Source organism: Meles meles, chromosome 10 (genome assembly GCF_922984935.1).
Source record: "Meles meles chromosome 10, mMelMel3.1 paternal haplotype, whole genome shotgun sequence".
NCBI classification, from domain to species: Eukaryota; Metazoa; Chordata; class Mammalia; order Carnivora; family Mustelidae; genus Meles; species Meles meles.
This window is the reverse complement of record NC_060075.1, coordinates 66,998,937-67,019,041: the sequence shown is the minus strand read 5'-3', so window position 1 is coordinate 67,019,041 and position 20,105 is coordinate 66,998,937. Positions and strand designations below refer to the sequence as shown.

Below are 20,105 nucleotides of genomic sequence, written 5' to 3'. Positions count from 1 at the left end.
CTAACTGATGGTGTAATGATGTACAATTCCTTATTAACCCTTGCAATTCGCTTACTGTCTTGAAACTAAAGATTTTATTCTCTTTTCACTGCATAACTACAAACCTAAGGACAAACTTTTATTAAAATATTGACCTGTTGTTCAATCCAGCTTCTAGACTTTGCTTTTGATGCCCTGAAATTCTTTTGATCAATTAGTCTTTTGCCACAAAAGCTCACATTACCAAAGTTAGAGGGGAAGGGGTGGATTCTTCTGGTTCTAACTCTAGAACGTCCCAATGGAACAGGTGTACTTGCAAAGTAAAGTTAGCCTTAAGCGTCGTTTATCTCAAGTTGTACAACCGGTGCAGGACGGGGGAGCCCTCGCAACTGGCTTACCCGGGTGTGCGTGTGTCTTTGGGTGTTGGGGCACGCGCAGGACACTCACGAACCCACTTTCCGAGGGCAGCCCAATCAAACTCTCGCTCTCACCTCAAAGGCTGTCAACTCTCACGCCTCTCCCAAGCGCGCAGAGCCAGTCCCCGCTTCACTCTTCCACTCCCTCACGCCCAGCCTCCAAAGTAGCATGCACCACTGTCATTGGTAAGTGCTCCTCTCACTCCTACTCCACAACCAATCACTCGAGTTCTGATGGAGAGCGGAGGAGCCAATGGGAATGCTCGTTGCGACAGCTGCCGGGTCCGAGCGCCGGGAGGCGGTGCCGGGGGCGGGGTGCGGGTGGGGAATCAGTTGCCATTTGGAGTGAGGAACTGGTGGAGGCGGCGGCGGCGGTGTTTGCGGTGGCGCGGGATCCGCGGAGAGCCAAACACATCGAGGCCCTTTCCTCCGGTCTCGATCCGCAGAAGCAGGGGTCCGGGCCCTCCCAGCAGTTGCCGGGCGATCCCGCGCGTTCAGCCCCGCGAGGCAGCGAGCGGCCCCCGAGGCTGCGTGATCCGGACTGTTGCCCCTCTCCCCTGTCAGCGCGATGCCCGGGGCGGCGGCGTCTCCGGGCTCCTTGCGGCCCCGGCCGTGACCGCCACACCGAGCCCGGCCCGGCGGTTGGGGCCGTTGGGCGTTTGTTTTCTCAGCCTTCCCCTCCCCCCTTCGCCGAGGCGGCGGGGGTGCGCGTTGGGAAGGGGGAGCCGAGAGACTCCTCCTCCTCCCCGATACCCCCGCCCCTCCCCCTTACACACTCGCACGCACTATCGCGCCGGCTCCCACACGCTCGCGCGCCTCCGGCTCTGAGCCTCCGTGTCGGCCGGCGTCGTCCCGGGCCCTCGGAGCCACCATGTCCACTGCCTCCTCCTCCAGTTCCTCTCAGACCCCTCATCCCCCGCCGCAGAGGATGCGGCGCAGCGCCGCGGGCTCCCCGCCCGCCGCCCCCTCCGCCGGCAGCGGGAACGGTGCGGGCGCCGGCGGCGTGGGTTGCGCCCCGGCTGCGGGAGCCGGCCGGCTGCTGCAGCCCATCCGCGCCACCGTGCCCTACCAGCTTCTGCGGGGCAGCCAGCACAGTCCCACGCGCCCACCCGCCGCCGCCGCCGCCTCGCTGGGCAACCTCCCGGGGCCCGGCGCGGCCCGCGGCCCCAGCCCACCCAGCCCGACGCTGCCGCCGGCCGCGGCCCCGACCGAGCAGGCGCCGCGGGCCAAGGGCCGCCCGAGACGGTCCCCCGAGAACCACCGGAGGAGCAACTCACCTGAGAGACGGAGCCCCGGCTCGCCTGTGTGCAGAGGTAGCGAGTCCAACCCTTCCGTCCTCCCGGGCTGCGTCTTCCCCGACGGTTCCCTCCGTGGAAACTTCAGCCTCTCCGGGCTTCTCTTTGCTAGTGCATTACCGAAGGTGTGAAAGTGGCTTTGGGAATCTCACCTCCCTGCGGTCGCTGCGGGGCTTGGAGGAGCGAACTGCAAAGCAACTTTTATTTGACCCACATGCCGCCCCTCAGATTTTATCTTCCATCACACGCCTGCATCGAAAGGTTTTTCAGTTTGAGCTGATTAGCTCACTCATGTGTTTGCTGTTGGTAGCGGGGGAAGGAGGAGCTGGGCGAAACACTTAAAAATACACGCACACAAACTCTGGCAGCAGATAAGGTGGTGGTTGTAAGCTACAGCCTCTTTGTGCTTTCCTACAAAGTTCCTAACGTGTCTGTGACCCCTGGAATATATATATATTTTCATTTTTGGAAGGGTGATGGCATTAGTTTTGATATAAGGATATCATAAGGATATGTTGGCTGTGTAGAGGAGACAGTTTTGGATATGCAATTGAAGTGTAGTGTTTTGGTGGTGTTTTGGGTTTTTTTGTTGTTTGGGTTTTTTTGTTTTTGGGGTCTCCCTGTTTTTTCTACTTTATATAGTCATACGTATCAGAGCAGTACTTCATTGGAAATCATTTATACCCAACTCAAGATTTTCATGGTAAATTTCTAAAGACCTATTTGTGGAGTGTGCTCACTCTTTCCTTCCATTTTTAAGTACACTTAACAGTTCAGCTGAGCTGTTAAAGGATCTCAAGTTTCTTTTTTGTTAGGTGTCAAAGGTAATGGTAAGCTAGTGGATGCTGTCGGCTTCCCTTAATGTTTTGTGTTTTGGTTTGGTTTTGTTTATGTCTGGGGACACAGTGCATGATCTAGTTGGGTCCTGGGGGAGAAAAGGAAGATTAGCCAAAACAGGGGCTTAAAGCTCATAAGGGAGAGTGGAGTAGCTAATATAATTAGATACCAGGCTAGAGCTACAGATGCTGCTGCTGCTGCTGCTGCTGCTGCTGCAGCAGCATTGTGGAGACAACTGATCATACCGAGTGGAAAACTCTCTGCTTGGAAGGGAAATACTGTGGAGCTCTGTACGTTGATGTGGTATGTGGAATTTTTTTTTTCTTTAATGGAGCTTTTTAATGAAAGACTTAGACTTGGAGAAAGTGATTATGTTATGATGGATTGCAGTTTGGGTTTTTTTTTTTTTTCTTCTTCTTCTTAATATTTCTGGCTGGTAATTAGCATGTTGCTAAGGCACTTGTTTTCAGACCACTTGATGGTGTGGCAGAGTAGGATGTAGTGCAGTGGTATGTGTACATGAGCACCAAGAAACACCTCCTGTAATCTGTATGCACCAGGAGGAATTTGCTCCCCCACTCCTCCCCCAGGTCAAGCCAGCTGCTGCAGAAACTGACATCCTCCAGCAAATCCTGAATGAATGAATGAAAACAACGTGATCGCCCTAATAATGACCACAACTGAACACACATCTTTGGCTGTTATTTTATAGAAAAGGCCACCATTTTCTAGCAGATTAATGCCATATGCAGCTCCCTTGCACATTTTCTGGAGCTATATGAAAAGAGAGGTAAAAGAACGAATAGAAGGCTGCAGTTAGCGAAATTTTTGAGTGATTTAACTTCAACAGTGCTTAGATTGAGTTTTGGGATTTTCTTTTAGGGACTAATTTAACAGCCATAAAATAACCATTTCAGACTGATTGTGTACAGAAGGTTTTGGGGGCAGAGTAAGAGTAGTTGCTGCAACAATATAATGGCCATCTAGTGCCTCCTCCCCTTTTGTTGATAAACATTAACATCTTACAACACATCATAGTACAACTTGTTTTTCTGCATCCCTTCAAAAGCCTTAATTGCTTAAGAATTACATGGTCCATCATAAAGTAGTTTTAATGAAATTCGTGATCAGGCTTAAACTGTCCCCTTTGTTGTAGTGTGGCATATCTGAGTTTAATGCAATTTTAATGTAATCATGACGAAAACATTCTCTGAGTCTGGTCGCGTAGCAGACAGATTTGCATCACCAGAGAGCTTGTATTGGGAACAGAAGGGGCTTTTCTGCTGTTTTTAACACCAGGTGTTTTGTCAGTTTCTTATATCTAAGGGATTTTGAATGAAGGCTCTTTAGCCCCCCAGTTCCCCGATTATATTACCTTTATGTTACTTCTCCACATCCCGCCTTGCTCCTCTCTACTACCCAAATTAAAACTGTGCAACTAATCTATTCTGATTAGTTAGCCATTTAAAATCCATACTGTGAACAGTTGAACAATTTTTGGAACATTATCTACTCAGTTTCTTTTGAATTCTGCAAGGTTCTGACTTCAGTGGATTTTAGCCTCCACAGGTCAAGGCTCCTGCCGCCGCCGCTGCTGCAGACACTGACATCACTATACTGCATGAATGAAAAACAACAACGTGCTCCATTTCTTGCTCTCCACCTCCTCCTTTTTCTGCACAGTCCTCTGTGTGTGTGTGTGTGTGTGTGTGTGTGTTTAAGATGGTGTTATGCTGCTTTTGAAACTACATTTAAAAATGTTAATTTAAGTAGATGGTGGTTCAAGGGATAGGTATGTAGTATAGAGGCATATTGTTTACAAAAAGCTTCAAGTGCTATGAGCATTTAGACTGGAAGGGACATAACTGAGCATTCAATATATATATATTTTTATCTGGACTGGTGGTTATGGAAGGAAATACAGAAGGCTTAAACTCTTTCTTCATGATTGTTTTACGGAGAAGGAATTATGAAACAACATGATTTCTAAACATGTTGGATCATTATTATTTCTCTCTTAAACATTCTTAATATGCGTATTTATAAGGTTAAGTCTGTAATAAAGAAACGATACTCAGATTATTTCACAAAGCTGAGGAAAAGCTGGGTTGTGTAAAGAGATGCAATCAAATTTTAATATAGTAATTTATAAAATTGAACAAGATGGCAATTAATTTTTATAGTACCAGCTTTAGATCATTTAAAAGGGTATCATAACAGAAGATGCATCTTTACCTGGACTTTTACAAATTAAAACTATCTTGTTTATGCATGTGGATCATATTTTTGTTTGTATTTTAAAAATTTCTTTTGTATTTTTGAAACTTCAAGGTTTGTTATTTATATTCATTTCTTTACTTCTGCCATTAGCAAAATGTCACCCTCCCCCTTGTTTGGTTCTGAAGGGTCTTGAAGTGGTGAATGACAAGCTGCTGAATGCATCCTCAGGCTCCCTGTGATGTGTTTGTAATAGATGTAAAATCATAAAGTATTATGCAAATAGTTATTTTTTTGTAATGGTAATACATAAAGTCTACCTTTGAGATAAATAGAACTCAAATGAGAATATAGCAGGATGTTAGTGTTAAAAATAATAATCTGTAAGCTAAAATCATGAGTAATAACCAAAAGAAAATAAAGTTGCTTCTTTCTGAAACCTCACAGCAAAACCAATGGATTTAGAAACATAACAAATGCTCACATTTTACTGTGCAGGATAAGACAGTAAGTAGCAATTGCAGATCCTGTTGTGGTTTTTGTAAAGATTGAGCATTAGGATGAATTATAAATTCTAAAAGGTATACAATCAGTTGCATTCGAGTACTCTGGATGGAGAATACTGCTTATTCTTAAGTGTGCCAAATCTAGCTAAAAAAACATGGGAGAGCTTGTAATTTATATGGCTCCTGTTATGGAAAATAACATGTGTTCATTCCTGGTTTAACGTAACATTTATTCAGGCCTATATGCTAGCAGATTACTAACTCTAGAGTGAAATTTGATTAGAGTTTTTTCATGATTATTATTGAGAGCTTTATTGTTTAATGCATTAAGAAGTTATGATTATATTTTAAAAGAAAATACAAAGCCAGCCAGCATGTAATGTTGAATGACTTCATGAAATGTGTGTCTTTGTATTTTAATCAATTGACTTGCTTTCAGTTTTTTAATCTTTTCATTAAATTTTCCTTTTTGAATTATTTTTATGCTATGCTCAGTTTGTGGAATGCAGCGTTTTTAATTACTTTTTTTCCTCCTTACTTTTTAGAAATACTCAGACATTCTCTTCATACAAAGTTACCTCTCAGGCTGGTATTTGTAGAAATTAAGCCCTTCTCATGGCCCCCTCTTTTAAAATTAAAATTTTCTTAGAGTGCTTAGAGGAACTTGTTTCAAAGCTTTCCTATACTTGAGTAAAAATAGTTAAAAGTTGTGGTTTGTTTTTTTTTCCCCCCCCTAAAACGACAGGTTTCAAATACTGGTTATGGGGAAAGGTTTTAGGCCTTTGAGATACACTAAGTATTATCAGCAGCTTTGATTATTTTAGCTTTTTCCATCAATTATGGTGCATAAAATTTAAGGTTCACTTAATAAGTGAAATTATAGAAGTTATCTGTTCTTAAACTGCTGTCTTACGTTCAAAGATTATATTCCCCTCAAATAAGGAGCATTAAGCATATTGAATATCATACACCTAAGATATATAAAAGCACCTTGCTCAGTTTAACTCTATGTATAATTTTGTGTGTATATATTGAGCTAAAAATTATTTCATTATTTACAGTACTTTTTACAGAAGGACATGTCATTCACTGCAGTGTACATTTCTTCAAGGATTTAGTGCAAATTAGGAATTATGCATTGGGAAATGCTGAAGGGTAATGACATCCTTGTGGTCTTTATTTTATTTGTGAAAATGCAAACTAAATGTGAATAAGAAAACAAATAAATGGGGTCCATGGCAATGAATAACAATGGAGATAAATGGTAATGTCCAATAAATGGCTAGTAGAAGGTTTCTCTTAAGGCTGAAATTTAAACAAATTTCTAGAAACCTGTTTTATCAAAGCTTTCACATGTCGCTAATAGTCTGCCAAAGATTATATCCTGATGGCCATGATATCCTTAGTTTTAGTTCAGTCTTTTCTCCAGTGCTTAAAATTGCTGGACACTACCACCAAGACAGGCTTTTCCCCAGCACCTGCGTCTGGGGCTGTTGCCTTTGGTCTTCAATGTCTAATTTTGTTACTAAATGATAGGAAACCAAACCACAGATGCTGTTTCTGTCCTTTATACTTGTATTTTAACAAGAGGTTGAACTTGAGACTGAGTCTTTTAACTGGGTTTGCCAAAAGTGGAGGTAAGAGAGAATACTACTCAACTGTTAATATGGAGAGCTGAAGGGACTGATGGCAGAGCCAGAGGTTACCTCTGCCCTTCCCTGGGCCCTTAAACTGACCATGATTCCACCTATCATCCAGCTGATTCCAAAACAATAAGATCTCTGCTTATTCTGCAAAACAGATTAGTAGTAATTCTGAAGAAAGTAAGGATTTTACTTGCATTATGAACAATTATAGAGAAAAATACTTCTCTAGATATTTCTGTTTAATAAGGCCATACATGGCAGATACCTTTAAGCAGAGTTGTTTACTTCAAATGAATGCTATTGAGACAAATAACAGGAGGAGGTAAGTTCATGAATACCTGAGTAACTTCCCCTATATTACGTTGTGTCTCTGGTTGTAGGTAGAAAGGAAGAAAGAATTTTAGTGCTTTTTGTAACTAGGCAATGTATATGTTCAATTATCAAGAAAGTGCATTTGAAGTGCAAATCTTCTGATTCTACATCTAGTGTTTATTCCACAAGACTCTCCCATTGCTCCTAACTCAGAAAGACTCTGATCTTGGTGACCAGCTGTGATTTCTGCGCTAAAAGAATTACTAAAGAGTAGGTTTTCTGTTTTCACAGCACTATTACACTGCTGAGATATGCTTTAACATTTTCAGAACGTCTAAACATGTAAGACACAGGATGGTGAATGTAACTGGAATAGAATATATATGGATTGGTCACATTTCTCCATTTGTTCTTAAAGAAAAGTTTAAGTGTGTGTGAGAGGGCAAGAAAGTGAGAAATCCTCCTCCTTGAGGGATCAGGGATATGAACTTGACTGTTTCTGCCCTCCTCCCATCTAGAACTTGTTCTGTCCTTGAACATAGTGAGAAGTACTTTTCTCCACGAATGTTAAAATTAGTTACACATGGTGCTAAACTAATGAATGCTTCAGGAATCACTAAGCAGAGACTGATCTTAAGTGATTGTCTCAGCAACTGGTACTAGGTTAATTCAGCCCTCCCAAGAGCTAACAAGTTAACACTGCAATTTGTGGGTTTGAACTGTGAATGTTTGTAGCTTAATGAAGTGCCACCATGGTGCACCTTAATGATGGCTCACCAAAAATAGGGATGAGTGAAAGAATCTAGTGAAACCCATTATTGTGTGGCAAAGTCAGTGTCCAAAAGTGTCTTACAGGTCGTTAGAATTAAGAAATCTACTAAACATCTGAATGTTTCATAAACTACTAGAACTCGCTGCCTAGTATTAGTAAAGATCAAATACATACCACCTACTTATTTAGCTAGTATAACCACAGGAAGAACTTTTGTGAATAGTTCATAAAGCTAATTTTAACTTTGACATCACTAAAAATTAAGTTACTGAATGAAACATTTTCTAAAGGTATCATGCACTTACTTTCTTAAGCAGAACAAACAAGATGTAAGTGAACTCTTTGTGGCTTATTTAGCTTTATAATACTTACATACGTAACAAAATAATTATTATAGATAGCATTGAATATAAGATTGAGTACTGACTGACAACTAGAGTTGCCCTGTAACTAATTCTATAAATTCGCTTTTGGGATTGTCTTTTTTTTTTTTCTTCTTTTCTTTAAAAGAGGGAGAAAGAGAATCTTTTTTTTAAAGATTTTATTTATTTATTTGAAAGAGAGAGATCACAAGTAGGCAGAGAGGCAGGCAGAGAGAGAGGAGGAAGCAGGCTCCCTGCTCAGCAGAGAGCCCGACGCGGGGCTCGATCCCAGGACCCTGAGATCATGACCTGAGCCGAAGGCAGCGGCTTAACCCACTGAGCTACCCAGGTGCCCTGAGAGAGAGAATCTTAAACAGGTTCCATGCCTAGCCTGCAGTCCAATGTAGGGCTAAGTTCCATGAACCTGAGATTAAATCAAGAGTTAGTTGTTTAACTGACTGAACCACCCAGGCGCCCCAGAATTGTCTTTTTTCTGATGAAGGTGGAATGAAGCAATGTGTGGCTATGTTATTCCTTAATAGCATAACTTAGCTCTTTTCTCCAGAATTGTCACATTAAAGGCCAAATTATTTTCTAAATGGTACTGTAAGAGTCTCAGAAACAAAGGTATACTGGAAGATAATAAATTTGGAGTTAAGAGACTTGGGTTCTATTTCCAGTTTTAACGTTTGACTTATAGCAAGTCACAGATTTTTGGCATCGTATTTTCTCTGTCTTTAAAGTGAGAGTTTGGGCGATGGGTGTCTGGGTGCCTCAGTCGTTTAAGCATCTGCCTTTGGCTCAGGTCATGATCACAGGGTCCTAGGATCGAGCCCCACATTGGGCTTTCTGCTCAGCAGGGAGCTGCCTTCTCTCTCTCTCTTTCTCTCTCTGTGTCATGAATAAATAAATAAAATCTTTAAAAAATAAAATGAGAGGTGGGGTTTTTAAGATTTTGGTTAGGTAGAGAAAAAATTCAGAAAGGAAAAGTAAGGTTATTAACTAGATAGTTTTTTTAAGTATTCTCCGCTAGCTTTACTGAGGTATGACTGAGAAATAAAAATTGTATATATTTAAAGGGTATAGTATGATGATGTTTCTATATATTCACTGTGAAATGATTACCACAGTCAAACTATTAATACATCCATCACATTTTGTTTTGGTGTATGATGAGAACATTTAAGATCTACTCTTGGCAGATTTCAAGTATACAATACAGTATTAATTAACTAGAGTCACCGTGCTATGTAGGATTCATTATTATTCACCCAGATTTTGGTCATCTTATGATTGAAAGTTTGTACCCTTGACCTGTATATTCCCATTTTTGTCACCTGCAAGACCCTGGAAACTACCTCTGTACTCTCTGCTTCTATAAATTTGACTTTTTTAGATTCTCACATGAAAGTGAGATCATACAGTGTTTTTCCATGTCTGGTTTATCTTGTTTATTTGCAGGTTCATCTGTGTTGCCAATGGCAGGATTTCCTTTTTTTTTTTTTTTTTTAATGCTGTCTAATATTTGTGTGTGTGTGTGTGTGTGTGTGTGACATTTTCTTTATCCATTCCTCCATCAATGAACATTTATGTTATTTTGTATCTTGACTATTGTGAATAATGTAATGAATGTGGGAGCGCAGATATCTCTTTAAGATACTGATTTCATTTCCTTTGGATGTATATACCCAGAAGGAGGATTGCTGGATCATATGATAGTTCTATATTCAGTGTTCTGAGGAACCTCTATACTATTTTTTTCCTCCAAGATTTTATTTAAATTCAGATTAGTTAACACATAGTGTAGTAATAGTTTTTAGGAGTAGAATCTAGTGACTCATCACTTACTTGTAACACCTAGTGCTCATCACAAGTGCCCTCTTTAATGCCCATCACCTTTCAACACACCCCCCCCCCGATTCCTCTCCCCTCCAGCAAACCTCAGTTTTCTGTCTTTTTCTCTTATGGTTTGCCTCCCTCTCTGTTTTTATTTTATTTTTCCTTCCCTTCCCTTATGTTAATCTGTTTGGTTTCCTAAATTCCACAGATGAGTGAAATCATACAGTATTTGTCTTTATCCGACTGACTGACTTCTCATAGCGTAATACACTCTTGATTCCATCTACATCATTCCAGATGGCAAGATTTCATTCTTTTCGAAGGCTCATTCTTTTGATTCTTTTTAATACTCCATTCCATTCCACACAGACACACACATACCACATCTTCTTTATCCATTCATCAGCAGATGGACGTTTGAGCTTTCCATACTATGGCTGTTGTTGATAATGCTGCTATAAACAGTGAGGTGCCTGTGCCCCGTTCAATGAGTATTTTTTCATCCTTTGGATAAATAGCTAGTGTGCAATTGCTGGGTCATAGGGTAGTTCTACTTGAAATTTTTTGAGGAACCTCCACACTTTTCCAGAGGGGCTGCACCAATTTGCATTCTCACCAACAGTGTAAGAGGGTTCTCCTTCCTCCACATCCTTGCCAACATCTGTTGTTTCCTGACTTGTTAATTTTAGCCATTCTGACAGGTGTATCTGAGGTTGTATCTCATTGTGGTTTTGATTTGTATTTTCCTGATGATGAGTGATGTTGAGCATTTTTTCATGTGTCTGTTAGACATCTGTATGTCATCTTTGGTAGATGTCTGTTTATGCCTTCTGCCCATTTCTTAACTGGATTATATTTTGGGTGTTGAGTTTTGATGACTTTTTTAGATTTTGGATACTAGCCCTTTATCAGGTATATCATTGCATACTCCCATTCCATCAGTTACCTTTTGGTTTTGTTGCAGAAGCTTTTTATCTTGATGAAGTCCCAATAGTTCATTTTGCTTTTGTTTCCCTTTTCTCTGGTGACATGTCTAGTAAGAAGTTGCTGTAGATGAGTCACAGAGGTTGCTGTCTGTGTTCTCAAAGATTTTGATGGTTTCCTATCTCACATTTAGGTCTTTCATCCATTTTGGATTTGTTTCTGTGTGTGGTGTTAGAAAGTAGTCCAGTTCCATTATTCTGCATGTGGCTGTCCAATTTTCCCAACACCATTTGTTGAAGAGACTGTCTTTTCCATTGGATATTCTTTCCTGCTTTGTCAAAGAATAGTCATGGGTCCATTTCTAGGCTCTCTATTCTGTTCTATAGATCTATGTGTCTGTTTTTGTGCCAATATCATACTGTCTTGGCGATTACAACTTTGTGATGCAGCTTGAAGTCTGGAATTGTGACGTCTCCATTTTTGGTTTTCTTTGTCAACGTTACTTTGGCTATTCAGGGTCTTTTCTAGTTCCATACAAATTTTAGAATTGTTTGTTCTAGTTCCATAAAAAATGTTGATGTTATTTTGATAGGGATTGCATTGAACTTGTAGATTGCTTTGGGTAGTATAGACCTCTTAACAATATTTGTTTTTCCAATCCATGAGCATGGAATGTTTTTCCATTTCTTTGTGTCTTCTTTGAATTCTTTAATAAGTCTTCTATTGTTTTCAGCATACAGATCTTTCACCTGTTTAGTTAGGTTTATTTTTGGTGCAATTGTAAATGGGATCAATCCTTTTTCTTTCTGCTGCTTCATTATTGGTATATGGAAATGCAACAGATTTCTGTACATTGATTTTACATCCTGCCACTTTGCTAAATTCATATATCAGTTCTAACATTTTCTTGGTGGAGTCTTTCAGGTTTTCTACATAGATATATTGTTTTCTGTTCCTACCAATTTAAATTCCCAACGATGGCATACTCTTGTTACCTTTTCTCCACATCCTTGCCAATTTTTTATGTCTTATCTTTTGATAATAGCCATTCTAGCAGGTGTGAGGTGGTATCTCATTGTGGTTTTAATTTGCATTTCCCTGATGATTAGTGGTGTTGAGCATCTTTTCATGTATCTGTTGGCTATTATATGTCTTCTTTGGAAAAATGTCTATTCAACTCTTTTGCCCATTAAAAAAAATTTTTTTTTTGCTGTTGATTTGTAAACGTTCCTTATATATTTAAGATATTAACTCCTTATCAAATGTATGGTTTACAGATATTTTCTCCTATTCCATAGCTTGCCTTTTTAATTTATTGATTTTTTTCCCCTTTGCTGTGCAGTAGCTTTTTAGTTTGATGTAGTCCAACTTATTTATTTTTGCTTTTGTTGCTTTGCTTTTGGTGTATATCCAAAATGTCATTGCTAAAACTGATATTAAGGAGATTTTCCCCTATATTTTCTCCTATGAGGCTTACAGCTTTGGGTCTTATTTTTAAAGCTTTAATCCATTTTGAGTTAATTTTTCATATGGTGTAAGAAGATCGTCCAGTTTCATTTTTGGCATGTGGATATCCAATTTTTCCAACACCATTTATTGAAGAGATTGTCCTGTGTCTTCCTGTTGTGTGTTCTTGGCACCCTTGTCAAAAATTAGTTGACCATAATACATCTTTGAGTTTGTTTCTGGGCTCTCTATTCTGTTCCATTGGTCTATGTGTCTGTTTTTATGACAGTATGATATTGGTTTGATGGTTGTTGTGTAGACTAGATAATCCTTAGTAAAATGATCATTTATTGTGCTTTTATGTCAACCACTAGTCTTCACTGAAACCTAGTGTAGAATACTTTTATAACTTCTCTTCACAGATGAGGAAATGACATCCTGACAAGTTAAGTAATTGCCCAAGGTCAGGCAGCATGCATCTGGGGCCCAGAAAGCCCATATAACTCTTTAAGTCCCAACTTCAAGTTAACTGAAAGTTGCTTTCGGAACCCAGTTCATTATGGGACAGGAAAGAATGCATAATGGGTTATCCCATTGCTTATACAGTTAAGTCATAGAGAAGCCAAAAATAGCATTAGAGGGTTGGGTGAAGAGAAAGCTAAATGGGACTAGACTCTAGGGTCCACAGAACTTAAAATAGTTCCAAATATTCCCAATGATTCAGGCCTCAGGTATGTATATAAGAATGTCCTAGCATTTCAAAACCTTAACATGCCATTAGTAAGCCTTTCTCTTGGTCCTTAAAGGATCTATCACTTTGTTAAAGCAGAATTTAGATTTCCATTTTTTTAAAAACTGCCTTTTGTTTGAATTCTCAAAATCTGGATAGAGTAAGGTCTTTTGTATTTTCTTATTTGACAGTTTAAACTTTACATGTCTAATAAAGCATCATAAGGCTCCATTCATCCCTAACATGATTCTTTACCCTTGCCCTCCTTTGGTATTTTAGCAACATTCAAAATAGTACCTTTTTATATATCACTTTCATGGCAAAACAACAAGGTGCACTATCTTCTCAATTTATAACTGCCTGGGCTCTTTCGCTTTTTCTGGATTTGCTGATGTAATCCAGAAAAGATATTCTGAGCTCAATTTAAATAGTAAATGGTGATTTTTTTGTGTGTCATTTGTACTTATTGTAAGCTCTCTTTAATAGCAAATGTGGAACATGAGTCCTTTCATAAGTAACATTAGAAATGATATTTTTATTATTGTGATATTGAAAGTGTTGTATAGAGCCTGTGTGATGGATGGAGTTTTTCATGATATTTCTTCTGTAATTAACTTTCCCAGTTAAATACATCAATTTGTAAGTTGAGTCAGTGAAGTAATATTTCTATCTTAGATGATAATAAAAACTGGCAGGGCTTAGTTGCTCAGGGTTACGTCAGGTCTAGCCATAAAAAACTTTGCTATTCTCATGTATATCTGTGAAGTGATCTTTCCATGAAGGTACAAAAAGATCAAAGTGAAATAAAGATTTGTTTATATTTGAGCTTGTAGTCTGTAAATAAAATATATTTACAATATCTTTGAGGGTTCTGTGACAGTGTCATTTTCTTCTAAACTATTTTTGGCAACAATCTGATAAATTGCTGTGAAAAGAATCAGCTGTAAGTTAAACTAAATGTCTAACATTTCCTAAATAGAGGTTGGCAAACATTGCTAAATGCAGTTTCATTAGTTTCTAGATGTGGGAGTTAGACTGTGCTCAGAAATAAGATTTTTTTTGAAAAACCTACAATATTCTGCAATATTTTGGTCAGATAGCTTAAAAAACATTTTAAAATCCTTTACATGCCAGAGTGACCCATTATTAAAAAAACAAAACAAAAAACTCTACTCAGTCACATTTGCTTACTCTTTGGCTTTTTGGTTAACATATGGCCAAAGGTTAATGTAGCTTTAATGTAATTTCCACGATAACTGTTCATTCATTCAAGAAATGTTTCAGTTACTGTACTGGTTGTTGGCAATATGTTGGTGAGTAAAACTAATGGAATTCCTCCCTTTTTTACGCAGTAAATATTGCTTGAATCCCTATTATATCTGAGGACCTGTGACCCTTACGGAATATGTATTCTAGGTACAGTTGATGTGCTCACAGTCATATTTCTCAGCAAAGTCAATTCATTTAAAATCTGCCAAGATTTTAACCCACTATTTTCTCTAAGCCTTGGGCTTCACATGTGAATTATTATGTTCCTTAAACTTAGAAAAGTTTAAGTTGAGCTTTTTGGTATTTGTTGAATACTAAATACTCTGTTTATATGTGTTTTTCTTTGGCTGGATGAAGCCTAGGAGACCTTCATTCTGTTATATTTAGGTCTAAGTTGTATCCCTACATGGATGTATAATGTTCTGCTATAGTTGGCCTAGGATTACATCATTGACACTTTCTGTTCACATATGTAAGCAAATACCCTCTCGGTATTCTGAACTTTTGGGATGTGCCTTCTTGTGTAGAAATGTAGTCATATGCAGTAATGATATGTGGTGATACCTGTACATTGGTGTCTTGTGAGACTACTGAAATGAGTACAGCTTGGTTTTGGCTTAGTATCTGCTATTATTGAGCTAGAAGAGAATGGAAAAGAAGCTTTTCATATGTTACATTACCATTAATTGATATCATGGTTGAATGCACAATAACTTATTTGTCTTTACTGTACTCAGAATTTAGTTTTCTTTTTAAACTATTCTTAAAAGTTTTTATCTTAAAGAATTATTAGCCTTAAAGCCTTTAGTATTAGTATTTGGTTATATTAATCTTTAAGATAGTTGTCCTGTTCTACTTTGTACTAAGCCAAGTGGTCAAAAAATAACATCTTTATACAGATATTCCATTTAATGAAATAAGTATTACAGTTAATCTCATGGTAAAAAAACAGATGTTAGGTGAAATGTATGTTCTGTGTCGATTTCTTTTTTTATGTTTTTTATGGATCATTGAAGAAATTCTTATAATCCCTGAATATAACCATATGATAAACCATGTAAAATTGTATGTAGGACTTTTACAGAGTAGGAAGGCATAGGAAAAATAATGAAATTATTGTTAGTATTTGCTGTGTTATTTAAAAATATTATTCCATTCTTGAATTAAGTGCCTCAAAATGTAAAAGTACATATAGAGTATAATAGCTGAATCTTCAATTAGACTCACTGTATCATTTCCATAGTTAATATAGCAATTTTAGAGGCTTTAACAGTTTACTTACGATTTTTCATCCAAACATTGTCTTAATGTTTCTGTAGTTCTGTATTCAGAGTAATTTGGGTGGGTGTGCGTGCTTCACCAAATAGCACCTTGTCATTTTTGTGTACCAGTGTGTAGCATGGTGGCTGGTGCTTAGAAGACCCTGCAGCAAACATCTGATAAATCTTTACATAGGAATTATGAGAGATTTATTTTGGATATATAAGGGTTCAAATCACTGAAGAGTGATTATTGTGACATGCAGTCTTATTGATATCTGGCAAAGATGAAAATTAATAGACTGCATTTGTGTTGCCATGTTTTTTAAAATACCTAAATGTTTAAGGAACTGATGGGTTTTATCTTCATTTGTGTCATTCAGTGGTAGTCTGTAAGGTTGGAAAAGCACTGATTTAAACCTTCACATGAAATGGGAGCTGGGTGGGACAAGGATGGATGATGTCAGGACAGTCCACATTTTGAAACATGGAGAATATATTTCTACAGAGTGAGTTTCTAAGTTACAGTTGGAGTTCTGTTAAGTGAATTTTGGCCTATTGAAGCTCCATGGAATCAGCTTCTAAAGCTGTTAAATTTAGAGAAACTAAAGTTATCATGCCCCAAATTCAGTGGGCTTTTTCAATTAAAAATTCTAAATGTTTTTATAGTCTTTCATAATGATCATGATTATACTAAGCTCCAAAAAGGAGAATGCAAATTACATATTAATTTTTGCTCGTTATAATGTAAAAAAATTTTAACTGTAGAGTGGATTTGGTGGTAGTTATTTGCTTTAGAGAATGTCTAACTTATGTGCAAGTAAAATTATTCAATTTACCAAAGTGTTATTGACACAAACTTTTTAGGAAGTCAGTTACACAAGGTTGAGGTTCATCTGAGGTTGTAAAAACATATTACTGAATAGTGTAATTTCTCATTGCTGCATAAAATGTTCTACAGACATTTAGCAGAATTAACTATACCCTAAGAAGTCGTTACAAATGAGCATGAATATTTTCCATCCCCTTTCTAGTCTGAATTTTAAAAAGTCTTAAGAAATTTGGTATTCAACTAACCCCTAAAAGGGGAAGAACTCATATGCACTGATGATTTTATGTCTCAAATTTCTTTGTAGAAAGATCTGCTTTTAAATTAGGTAGATATTCTAAGGCTTTTTCTGAAATATTTTGTCCTAATAAAACAAGTTATTCAGTTATAATTTCCTAGCATACTGTTTCTAATCAGCTTCATGGAGGATGTATTTCTTCCTTCATGAAGGACTTTCACAAAATCTTCTACCGTTGCTAATGTCAGGAAGACAAAGCATAACTAAGCATAATGATACTAAAAATATTAGTACTATGGATTATGATTTCACATATAATTGCATATTACTATAGGCTGATTTTAACTTAGTTTCTTTGTATACTTAAGGACCAGGAAATTAATTAGCCAACTAATATGTTCATTTTGAAGGTCTTTACTGTATGGGTATGGGAGTGTGTGTGTGTGTGTGTGTGTGTGTGTGTGTGTGTGTTAAAGAAGTCCCTAAAGTTCACATTCCTACACTTCTCCATTCCTACGCTTTCTCCATACAGAGTAGAGATTCATGGTCATCATTTCAGAATACTTTTAGTACTTTCAATATACTCATGGTAGTGATTTAGAGATTTGGTTTATCTCATGAAAAATGCAAGCAGTAGACCTATAACCTATAATTCTAAACATCTTCCTTGTGTATGGGGAAACTTGCTGTTTATCATGTTACAGTTATATTTCCTTCCTTGAGCATGTCTTGAACGCTGACTTCTTTGGCTAAACTGTTTACTTCAGGGTTATTTGGTAAAAAATACGTTTTTTGGTTTGGAGAAATGAGTTAGCAGTCCAAATAGAAATTCCCTTTTCTAAATCATCTAATAGTTTAGAATGCCAGCCCAGTTATATGCAGTTTAGTTTTATTAACAAATGTTTGATAATTTTCTCTGCTGAAGTTGGCTTTGGGATTTTTGAACAGACGATTATGTTGGTGTTTAAACTTAAAGTTTAAGCAAGCACTGAAAGGTGTAATTGCATTTCTACGGACCAAAGAGGGTATCCTAAGTGGGACCTGTGTATAGCAAATTAAAACAGACATTATCCTTACATTCTGCAAGTTGTCATATCCAGGTATTTTAAAAATCCTTATAACAGTCTTTGGATGTTCTGTTCATGCTCTTTATCTTCTTGTTAGTCTTGTTACCATCTGTATAAAAGGTTTTAATTTAAAGTGTATTCAACCAGTGTGCCTGGGTAGCTCAGTTGGTTAAGCATTTGCCTTTGGCTCAGGTCATGATCCCAGGGTCCTAGGATCCAGCCAGAAATCATGCTCCCTGCTCAGTGGGGAGCCTGCTTCTCCCTCTTCCACTCCCCCTGTTTGTGCTCTCTCTCTCTGTCAAATAAATAAATAAAACCTTTAAAAGAAGATAAAGTGTGGGGCGTCTGGGTGGCTCAGTGGGTAAAAGCCTCTGCCTTCGGCTCAGGTCATGATCCCAGAGTCCTGGGATCGAGCCCTGCATTAGGCTCTCTGCTCAGTGGGAGCCTGCTTTCCCCTCTCTCTCTGCCTGCTTCTCTGCCTACTTGTGATCTGTCAAATAAATAAATAAAATCGTAAAAAAAAAAGTGTCTTCAACCTATGTTTTCACAGGGTAAAATGTATCATACTCTCTTAGTTAGCATGCTTTTTTAAAAATTGGCATATTTTTCTTTGCTACTGAGAGAAAATAATTATTTTATTATTAACTTATTAACTTATTAATAACTTTTACTCTATGTAATTCCAAATTTGGGTCATGTGCTCTAGCTATATGTAATAAGATATGATTAGGAGTACAGTTATCAAGGTAAAGAATATCAAATGAGTTAAGTTTAAAAGAGATTTGGTACAGAAATGGAGCTGAGTGGTTTATTTTATTTGCTTATTGGCACTATGGAACACAACCTTGATGAAAACTCTCAGACCCAGGGCATCATTGGGTTAATAAGTTCTTACTTCCTGTCAGCATAATCATTGACTTTTTACTCCTCCCTCATTTCTCCCATCCTGCTCATCACAGTGTCTTGTCCAATCTCCTCTGAATTATGTCCTGAATCTGGTGGCTTCTTTCCATTCTTTCTATGTCTTAATTATTGTTGTACTGTTGTGGTTTCCCCTGCTAAAACCTCCCATCTCTAATTGAGTCATCATACTGCTATAAGCACAGTCTTTCCTAAAAAAGAAAAATCTAAAGTTTAAAATCCTTAGCTTGGCATAAAAGACTTAGCTCGGCACCCTGTGTTGTGTACCTCATGTTCTTTGTGAACTGACCTCACTTTTTATTGATAATGGTGTTATCCTTTTATCACACCATGCTTTGAATACGTGTTCCTTGACAGGTTAGGGTAAAACAGATTACATTAAATTAGATTAAGTTAGATTACTCTACTTATGGTGACAATTTATGATAATAATTATATTTAAAATATGAAATTATAAAATCTGGCCCAAACTACCCGCAAGGGTAATTGTAGATGCTAGTAGTACCAATTTTACTGCATCTCAGAGTTTAAAGAAAGGTAGTCCACCAGCTGTTACTACTAGAACTACTTTGAAAATTCATCTTGGAAGATCTATTCTTTTCTCATCTGATTCAACACTTTGGCAAGTGGAGTTCATTCTTATCAGTACTTCTGTCAATATGCAAAAGATACTGTGTCAAGTTTGATAGTGTGACCTTGGTGGAATGTATTTTTATATGATTTGCTATGTATCCTCACTAACTAAAGATTCTGTAGCTACTCTTTGATTACAGTTTTAAAAGACCATCTTCAAAAAAGTTCAGAAATGTTTTCAGCCAGGGTAGCCTTCTAAAAATAAGTCCATGGTCTCCCAGAGTGCTTGATAGAACAAGAAGTTTAGTGTATTTATTAAGTGGTCTTACTTCATATAAACATAGTTCTTGAATATACACCATATCAAAATTTTTTATTGAGGGGCACCTGGGTGGCTCAGTGGGTTGAGGCCTCTACCTTTGGCTCCGGTCATGGTCTCAGGGTCCTGGGATCGAGCTCTGCATTGGGCTCTCTGCTCAGCGGGGAGCCTGCTTCCTCCTCTCTCTCTGCCTGCCTCTCCGCCTACTTGTGATCTCTCTCTGTCAAATAAATAAATTAAAAATTTTTAAAAAAGTTTTTTTATTGAATGAACCTATTTTAATTACCTGTTTTTAAAATATCTGAGCATAGAAATTTTAGTCTTTTATATAGATATGGAAAATAGGATG

The 20,105-nt window shown here is 38.1% G+C and overlaps 1 protein-coding gene across 1 annotated transcript in view; it reads left to right on the top strand.

The window, feature by feature from the left end:
* The first annotated feature begins 277 nt into the window (after nt 1-277).
* The window catches only part of GLCCI1 (glucocorticoid induced 1), a 103,057-nt gene continuing 83,229 nt past the window's right edge, over nt 278-20,105 (top strand). Inside the window, exons 1-2 of the mRNA XM_046020256.1 lie at nt 278-938; nt 1,025-1,708. Coding sequence (XP_045876212.1) covers nt 278-938; nt 1,025-1,708 — 1,345 coding nt within the window. The remainder of the gene's footprint in view (nt 939-1,024; nt 1,709-20,105) is intronic.